General features: G+C 51.8%; 1 protein-coding gene across 2 annotated transcripts in view; it reads left to right on the top strand.

The window, feature by feature from the left end:
* commd10 (COMM domain containing 10) overlaps positions 1-8,375 on the top strand; it is a 36,891-nt gene extending 28,516 nt beyond the window's left edge. For both annotated transcript variants that reach the window (XM_023836741.2, XM_023836740.2), the window contains exons 6-7: positions 8,054-8,113; positions 8,204-8,375. In XM_023836741.2, the coding sequence (XP_023692509.1) occupies positions 8,054-8,113; positions 8,204-8,242 (99 nt within the window). In that variant the 3' untranslated portion in view covers positions 8,243-8,375. The remainder of the gene's footprint in view (positions 1-8,053; positions 8,114-8,203) is intronic.
* Positions 8,376-8,952: the final 577 nt, after the last annotated feature.

Here is an 8,952-nt window from a genome sequence, read left to right as displayed (position 1 = left end):
CTGATGCTCTTTGAAAGCATTTTTCATCCTGCAGGTATTTTCAAGGCACCGGAAACGTGCTTCTTATCCGGAGGAGTGGCTCGTAAATCTGCTTTCCCCATACCCTGCTGCTGTCACTGCTAATCGTGCCTTGGTAATTAATTTATCCGTTTGATTGCAGTCAAAGTGGTGAAATGTGCCATCTAAGGATTTGTGAGTGTGGAGGCGTTGGATTTTAAAAAATAAAAAGTAAATAAGCTGCGTGTGTATGTATAATCTTTTTCTCTGTTAAATATCTGCATTTGCAAAAAGGGCTTCATGTGCCTAATTCTCACGATTAGTTCACCACCGCGGCAAAAATGATCCGAACTTATTTTGATTGCTCAAATCCTTACTGCCACCCATGCATAATTCATGATGGGAATAATTCCTTATTCTGAGGACTATATTTAGAAAATGGCTGGATAAAAACACGAGCAGATGCACAAGTTTTTTCCAAGTCTTTATCAAAGGGAAGCAAATCTTGTTCGTTATTAATTCGCATGTATCTGGGGCACTGCGTGGCGCTCACCGCGTCCGCCGGGTGGGCACCCGGGCACCAGCGAAGAGCTCTGCTCAGACCAGCCTCAGCCCTCCACGCCGACATCTGGACCCTCCTCCTGGCTCGCTGCGCTCTGAGTACCCAGAAGCCCACAGCATTTGCTAAGCGGGGCCAGGCTCTGTCCCGGAAGGAGGAGCCTGTTGCTGCCGTGGCCCACCAGCCTCCCGTGTGGCGCCTCCCTCTGGCATACATGCTAACTCCAAGGGAAGACTGTCAACGCGGGGCGTCCAGGCAACCGGCGTGACACAGTGCAACCCCGTCCTCGTCCCTCTGAGTGTTCATGTGAGCACCCAAAGGAGCATGGGACCCTCGTGGGAGTCAAGGGGTGCTGGAGGAGCCCCTGTCTTTATGCGGGGCTCATGGGAAAGTGCGCGGGCGGTCAGCTCCCACGGGCTTCGCCATTCTCTGCTCCGACGCGGGCACGTCACAGACGGCCCCGCCGGGTCCTTCCTGATGGCCGGGAACGGCGGTAATCCAGAGAGTTCCAGTGGCCCGGACAAAAAAGGGAGGGAGAGCTGGGAGCGGGGCCCCAGACCGTGCTGTGGGGACACCGGTGTTGCCTCCTCCCCTGACCGCCCCCCCCCAGGGTGTCCCCGGAAGCAGAGCATGTCAGAGAAGCAGCCACGTCCTGGTTCTGTTTGAACACAGAGAGACCCCACCCCTGAGATGAATGGTTTCTGTGTGCCACCCATTCCCATGTTCTGCGGGACGCTTGTGGGGGTCCTGGGGGGGGTGGGGGGGTAGGTGAGGCTCAGCGGCCTTGCAGTGATGAGGCCGCTGCTGAAAGACGGCTCTGTCCCAGGGACCCCGGTTTCCACGGGCCTCTGAATGCTGCCCGTCCGACAGCTCAGGCCTTTGTGTTGGCCGTTGCGCTCCAGTGTGTTACTGTACTGAAAAAGAGTGTGAGAATCTGTGCTGAGAGAGCGTGCGGCTAGCTCCGGGGGGGCACCCGGGGGGACAAAGGCCCCATTCCTCTCCCCCGTTCCCAAAATCAGAATGGACGCCCTAATATTCTGGATTCTCTGCATCCCGAGCCCCCCGGTAATCATGTTCCTTTTGTCGGCGGGCAGCATGGGTGCAGTGCCCTGTCTTCTCCAGGGTGGGGCGTGTGTCTGTTTGTGGTGCCACTAGGGGAGAAGCCTCAGCACTTCCTGCCCAGTTTGTGGTGGGAGCCGGTGACATTCGCCGGTCAACCGTGGAGCTGGACCTGCTTGTCGTTTTATTTGCATGTTATTTCCGTGTCGTTCACGTGTCTCATGCAGCTCTCAAGTCCCGCAAGGTCACGTGGCTCCGGCCCCATGCTTTCGGGACGGGTTCTGGTTCTGTGCCGTCCTCCCGGGTCCAAACGCAGCATGTGGCTTTCCCCTGCCAGCTTTGACTCGGGCCTGCAGTGCTGCCGTGCTGATGACGAGTGAGTCCCGTTCCTCCCGGTCCTCCCGTGGTGTTTGTTTTCGGGCCGCTCTGGCGTTTCGGGTCCCCCTCGCTGTTTGTGTTCCCTGACGCCTGAGCGGACCTTTGCCATGCTTCGGGGGAATTGGCCCGGCCTTCATCGGGTGACGGTCAGATGGGGTAGTGGATGGGTGCCTGCCTCCCTCTGCCAGCCTGTGTTTATGCCGGAGATGGCTCTCTGACCCCAGGGCGGTTCCCGTTTCGAGGGCCAAGCCGTGGCATTCCGCGTTGGTCTGAGTATCGCGCTGTTCTCTCTGAAAATGACATGGGGGGGGGTTTGGCTGAGGGAGCCCACTGACGCAATGATCCGGGAGCCCACGGACCACGTCAGCGGAGCGTGCCCAATCCACATGGTTGGTCAGGTTCCACGTGGCTCGTCCACCTCACCCAGGGACGTAAATGCCACTGCTTCCCCCTCATCGGCAGTGACCCGGCCAGGAGACGGCGTCCCGGTTTCTGCTTGGCGGGGTGCCGTCCCGGTGGTCCTGTTGGCTGCTTTTCTGGAGCTGTTTGCACAGGGGGGCCCAACCGTTACCATGGTGTGGCCAGTCGCTTCTCTTTGTGGGCTAAGGGAGTAAGACCGCAAATCAGATCACTCCTCCTCATTTTGGATGTTTGTGTCTCCTGTTTGCGAGCGAAGCCGATCATGTCGATGGCGTGAGTGGATTGCGTTCGGGGAGGTTCCTACAGGCATCTGCCCTGCCTCTCGCTGGTCCTCATGTCGTCATAAGGAGCGTAAGTGCTGACTGATCCTGGCCTGCCTGTTCACCTCCAGGCCGTGCCGAACCTCCAGGCCTGTGCTTACACAGCTGGCTGATTCATAGTGCTTTTATTTGTATTTAAGCTCCTTTATGAAGTGGCATCCTCACAATGCCTTCCCTGTGGCGAGGACAGACCATTCTGTGTCTGTCTCCTGGCATCTCTCGGCTTGCTGTTGTCACCGGCCTGCGCCTGGCTCTCTAAGCATCGCGTAACGTGGGTCAGCCCGGCCGCCCGTGGCGACACCTTCATTCCGGGCAGCTACGCGCAGGTGTGCGTGGGTGGGTGAGACCCCACGGCCCCCTGCTCCGCTGGCCTGCACGTGAGGTCACCACATCCCGCCTTGCTCAGCCCTGGCCACGCTGTGAACTTCCTCCAGGAAAATCCATCGGCATGCAAATGGGATGAATGATTTATCATAAACACACAAAGCCCAAATGAGTGATGTCATGGCAGTGAATTTGCCTGGTGGGAGTTGGATAATCTGCGATTGCATCTCTCCCCCACGGTCCCCATTCCTCTTTCCCATCCCCCTCTCTTCCTCCCCTCACCTCACATTTTTGTGTCATTTTCCCCTCTGTGGTCTTATTTATCTGTCATTCTCACCGGAGCGTGTAAGCGCACCCACACAGACACAGGAACACAGACACACCTGTTTTCTGTGAGATGGGGGCTGCTCGTCTCAAACTTCTGTTCTTTTATCTTCCACCTTAGAGATGTGAATCGGTTTAATTGACGAAAGCTGGTTTCGGAGTGAATTATTCCTGGAGCAGTCTGAGGTGATATGCAGGAGCCTCTTGAGGCATTTCTGACCGCGGTATCGGAGTGACAAAGGCTGCAAGATAGAGGTCCACATGCTCACCTCACTTCAGAGGGGGGAGGAAGGAGGCGCCAGTCGACGGGGGGCGAGGGGGGGATTTTGAACTGAGCCGGAGACAACAGGGTAGTAGAGCAAGGAGAGGTTTTGAGAGCACGGTGTCCATGGCAACCAGTTAACCGGGGTGTCCGGGGTTTTATTCATAATTAAGAATGTTTGTGGAGCAGGGAAAGCTGCCAGGAAGCAACTGCTCCGCCATGCCTCCATCAAAACCTTTGCCGTACTTTGACAAGACATCAGCGTGTGTTGGTTTAGCTGTCTGAAGTGTATGCTGATTGGGGGAGGGGGAGTGCGGGTCTTTCTGCCGGGAAACAAGAAATAATGAGAAGCGCAGGCCTGTGCAGGAACGCTGCGCGCTGTTACACTGCACGTGTGTGTCTGCGCTCTGCATTAGACGGCCGCTAATGTGCGAAACGGCTTGATTTCTCCCGATCCTCCGCTTTCACCACCACACCGTAAACACTGGCCGCGTGCATCGGTGCAGAAACGCGGCCAGACTGCAGAGAGTGTCACGCTTGGAGTGAAACCCGAAATGCGTTTCACGGCAAGAGCGCATTCTCGTCAGCATGCTGACACGGCGTGGAGATTTACCTGCTCTGGGGTGGGGATGGGGATTGTTGGGGGGGGGGGGGAGGCGTTCTCAATGTGTCATGCCACTCTGAGAGGCATTACTTGTGGAAAAAAATGCATTAGAGATTAACGGCTTATAAAATTAATGTGGAAGAAAAAAATCTATATTGAACAAAACATTCTATGAATTTTTAATTAGGAGGCAATTTAGAGCAGCTTGGTTAAGAGGAACTAATACAGGCGTGTCGGGGGGGGAGGGGGGTAATAGTGTGTTGAGGGGCCCCAAAATGGAGGCAGGAAGCTACAGCGGTGTCATGCCAGGGGGGGTAATAGTGCGTGAAGGGGCCCCAAAATGGAGACAGGAAGCTACAGCGGTGTCATGCCAGGGGGGGTAATAGTGCGTGAAGGGGCCCCAAAATGGAGACAGGAAGCTACAGCGGTGTCATGCCAGGGGGGGTAATAGTGCGTGAAGGGGCCCCAAAATGGAGACAGGAAGCTACAGCGGTGTCATGCCAGGGGGGGTAATAGTGCGTGAAGGGGCCCCAAAATGGAGACAGGAAGCTACAGCGGTGTCATGCCAGGGGGGGTAATAGTGCGTGAAGGGGCCCCAAAATGGAGACAGGAAGCTACAGCGGTGTCATGCCAGGGGGGGTAATAGTGCGTGAAGGGGCCCCAAAATGGAGACAGGAAGCTACAGCGGTGTCATGCCAGGGGGGGTAATAGTGCGTGAAGGGGCCCCAAAATGGAGACAGGAAGCTACAGCGGTGTCATGCCAGGGGGGGTAATAGTGTGTAAAGGGGCCTCAAAATGGACGGCAGGGGGCTACGGGGGTGTCGTTTTTGGGGCATGATAAAGGAGAGCTGAAATAGAGGTGAAGATACCATTGTGAGAAAAGTGTAAAAATACTAGACTTGGGGGGGTGAGGGGTGACAGGTCATGTGACTGTTACATCTGTCCACCTGCTAAGATGGGAGTGAAAACACGGGTGTTGAAAGGAGCGAGACGTGTGAGGAGATATGAGAAGACCTTGTGAGGTTCTCAGTGTGCTGCAGGCCGCCTCTGCGGAAAGGCCACCACGCCCAACACCCCGCGCTGGAAATAGCGGCCTGTCACACAGCAGCATAAGATAATGCAAGGCTGATGGGAAGAGAGATTTCACAATCCATTCCCATACCTTCTTCGGTTCTGTCTGTTACGCCGTAGTGGAATTCACTGGATGAAATGAATTTTTTGAACGTAATTGTTTGTATTTCAGACTGATTTCTCTTCAGTGTGGTTGGTTACCTAGTTTCAGTCCCGTGAGTGAAATTGAGTATCAGTTTTGGTTTTCATATGTATTATTTACTGGCCTGGTTTCTTTTTTATATATGTGTTTATTACCATTTTTTATCAAATGATTTGTATTGAATTGAATGTAACTGGTAATTACTGGCCCATCCTCTTTCCGCAGGCCTCCAGGAGTCAGTGATGTGGGCTGTAAAATTTCAGCTCATTCTCAGAAATAATTCATGAGAAGTGTTTTTCGTGTCAGGTTTCTCCCTCTTGGGTGAAGAAAAAATAATAATAATAAAAAAAAAGAACCTATCAGGCCGGGAGCGGCGGCTGCCTGTGGCTGGTGTCCAGCAGCTCGTTAGCGGAGCCAGGAGCAGCCGGGCGCTCGGCTCGGAGCCTCCATTCAGGAGGATGCTGCTCGGATCCGGGGCGGACCGAGCTGCACGCATGGAGAGGTCTCCTGCTGGGATTTCCGGCCGTGATCTAGTCGCCTGTTGGGTTCTGCTCTGGGCTTGTCAGGCCCTGGTAGCCTGACGCGAAGCCGCTGATATAATGGGCGCGAAGTGTTTTCGGCCGCTTTTACTTAGCTAGCGTCTCCTGAGACATTTCATCCCCTCCGTCCTAAGCTGTTGCCATGAAGAAGATCCACAGCCGATGACGTGGGAGGTTCTCGGACACCTGTCGCAGAATTTATTGGCCCCGTCATCCATTTTGTCAGTAATTAGTGCCGTGAAGATGTTTTTCAGTCATAATCATTGGACGATTCGCAGTTTGTCCCGTCAGACAGATGGGGGCGGTACCGCGTGTTTTTATGATCGTGTGTGTGTGTGTGTGTGTGTGTGTGTGAGGCCTGTTCATGGAGCCAGTCACATCTTGGGAATAATGACGTGGCTGTCACGTGATCCGGCCAGGGCACGTGTGGTCAATGTATGAGCAAACATGTCCCAAAGTCACCCTTAATTACAACCACCAGGTCTCGGCAATAAGGTGGCGTGTTACACGCCAGTGATTCTCATACAGTCATTACACGGAACAGGGAGAGCAGTCAGCAAACACTCTGGTCACAAATGTGTTCAGCTGTGACATATGGTGTAGCAATATGTGCCCCTTTGACGGAAGCATTGTGAAATCCTGCAAACACTCACTATTAAATCTAATACTTAGGGACCAAGCACAGATACTCAATACTTACTGTAGCAGTCTGTGTTTAATATATGGCAAGATTTATGAAATATATTGCATTATTCTCAGCTTTAGTATTATAAACATCATGAAATCAAAAAAATCATGATATTCTAAGGGAGGAAATAAAAAATATATTTGTTTATGAATTTTTACAAGCAGATTCCAGGCCTGTATAAGATTAAACCCAGCCTTTGAACGTCTAACTTCTGTGGCCTTGAACTGAAGGTTCAGGGTGAAGTATTTCTCGGATTTTCTTCTGGTGTCTGTAGGGATGCAGGCCAAGGTCTCGTTGTGTTGGGAGTCGACATGAAATCCAGTTATTTAAGGATTTAATTGGCTGTGACAGTTAACATTAATGTGTGTATCCCAGCTTGCTTATATTCCCAGAAAAAGCAGCCAGGAAAACTGTGTCCTGGAGGACCTGAAATGCTCTGGAGGGACCCTGGGAGTGAGCTCTGTAATTATGATGTTTCCTGCGGGAGGGTTTTTGGTGTCGTGCTGCCCCAGCGGAAAGGTGATGACAGTTCTCATGCCATGTTTACGGCTGAACTTGTCCGCGCTGACACTCAGGTTCCATCTCGCCATTAAGGTCTGGGGGAGCCATTTTCAGGGCCCGTTTGCAGTACTTGCAGTACCTCCATTAAGGAATGGTGTTCTTTTGTGCCGGGATGTTATCTTAAGGTTTTCTAGTAACTCGAGCAATGGTGAGGTCCAAATCACGAGCTGTCCTACATTTCTTTAACACCTGTCATGGATGTTTCTACCAGAGATGACATCCCCCCACTCAGCCCTTAATTGTGGATGATAATGCAGGATCTCGTTAATGTCACTGCTGTTAATGTGTTCTGACTCCCCGGTCCCCACTGCCAGTCACTCCAGCCCCTCAGCAATAAATGCCAGTATGTGGTGGGGGGCATCTTGCAAGTAACGGCACATCCCTTGATTACAGTACTTGATGTGACCGAGGAACCGTCTGGCCTCCTTAAGGTGTCCGGAGGAGTTCCCAGGTTGGGCTCCCACATTTCCTCCGTGTCCATGTGTGTTTACCGCGGATGTTTCAAATAGTTATTTTTCTTTGCATCCGCTGTAGGAGTTGAATAATTCAGGTAAACATTGCAGGTTTACATCCGTGTTGGGGGGTGGGGTGGGTGCCAGACATTTGGTAGGGTACCTAATCCAGTTGAAAATGTGACTGTAGCTATTAGATAATGTACCAAAATTAGTAAAAATAAGCGAGAAATCTGTCTGCTGGGTGATGAAATGTCTTTCTTGTTGATGTGTAAGCGCTGTGTTTGAATTGGTCCTTGAATCCCTCATATGTTTGTTGACCTTCAGAATCTCACTGCGTTCCTTGTCTTTAGGGTCCAGAGAGGGTCTTCGTACAATTCAACCACCAGGAGCTGCTTGAGTTCTACAACAAGGTCAGTGTGAATTAACCATACTTCTGTGACTTGGCTGCGATGTGCGGACAGCTAACGTTTTTCTTGCTTGTTTTTCTTTTTCTTTTTCAGCTTGAGATCATCCAGGCTCAGCTGGATTCGCTCACCTGATGGCAAGCATTTCTGTTCGGGCGTGAGGAACCACAAACAAATTGCGTGCTTGCAAGGAAAAACAATTTGGCCACCCTGCCGATTTTTTGATACAAACTTAACCGTCAAAAATGCCAGTCATGCCATCGCCGTCTCTCTCGGCACAGATACCCACTGTGTCGTGTGAATTGGAAGGCGACGGTACACCATGCCTGTCTACGCTTCCCAGGGAAAGGACGGGGAGTCTGCCTGTTATTTCATTCGCTCTCTGTATGAAACAGTTTTGCTTGGTTTGTATGTCTCTGTATATCGACCCTTAATCTAACAATGCAATGTAAATGCTGGAAGCTGGACATTCCTATTGATTTCCACTGGCTACTGCCTGGTCTCAGCTGTCCAATTATGGTGCCTCATCTCCGCTGTCGGTCTGGCACTGCGGACCATTTCTTCATCAGCCGCGACCATGTCCATTGCATGCATGGCCCTGGTCTTAAATATCCCTGGAAAGACCTGTAATAAGCATATTGACATCTGTCTGTGCAGGGAGGAAATTAAGCAGCTCTGGAAATGAGATGTGATTAATTACTGATGTGGAATTTTTGCTGGATCGTTTGAATTATACAACCTTTGCAGTAAAATTGTTACATTGATGTTAGGGAATAAAATTTCTTATAGCAGAGGTACATGCAGACCTTAAATGAGTCACTGGCACAGAAACCAAAAGCACCTTT

This window comes from Paramormyrops kingsleyae, chromosome 2 (genome assembly GCF_048594095.1).
Source record: "Paramormyrops kingsleyae isolate MSU_618 chromosome 2, PKINGS_0.4, whole genome shotgun sequence".
Taxonomy (NCBI): domain Eukaryota; kingdom Metazoa; phylum Chordata; class Actinopteri; order Osteoglossiformes; family Mormyridae; genus Paramormyrops; species Paramormyrops kingsleyae.
Note: the sequence above shows the minus strand (reverse complement) of the source record. Positions and strands in the feature narration are given on the sequence as shown.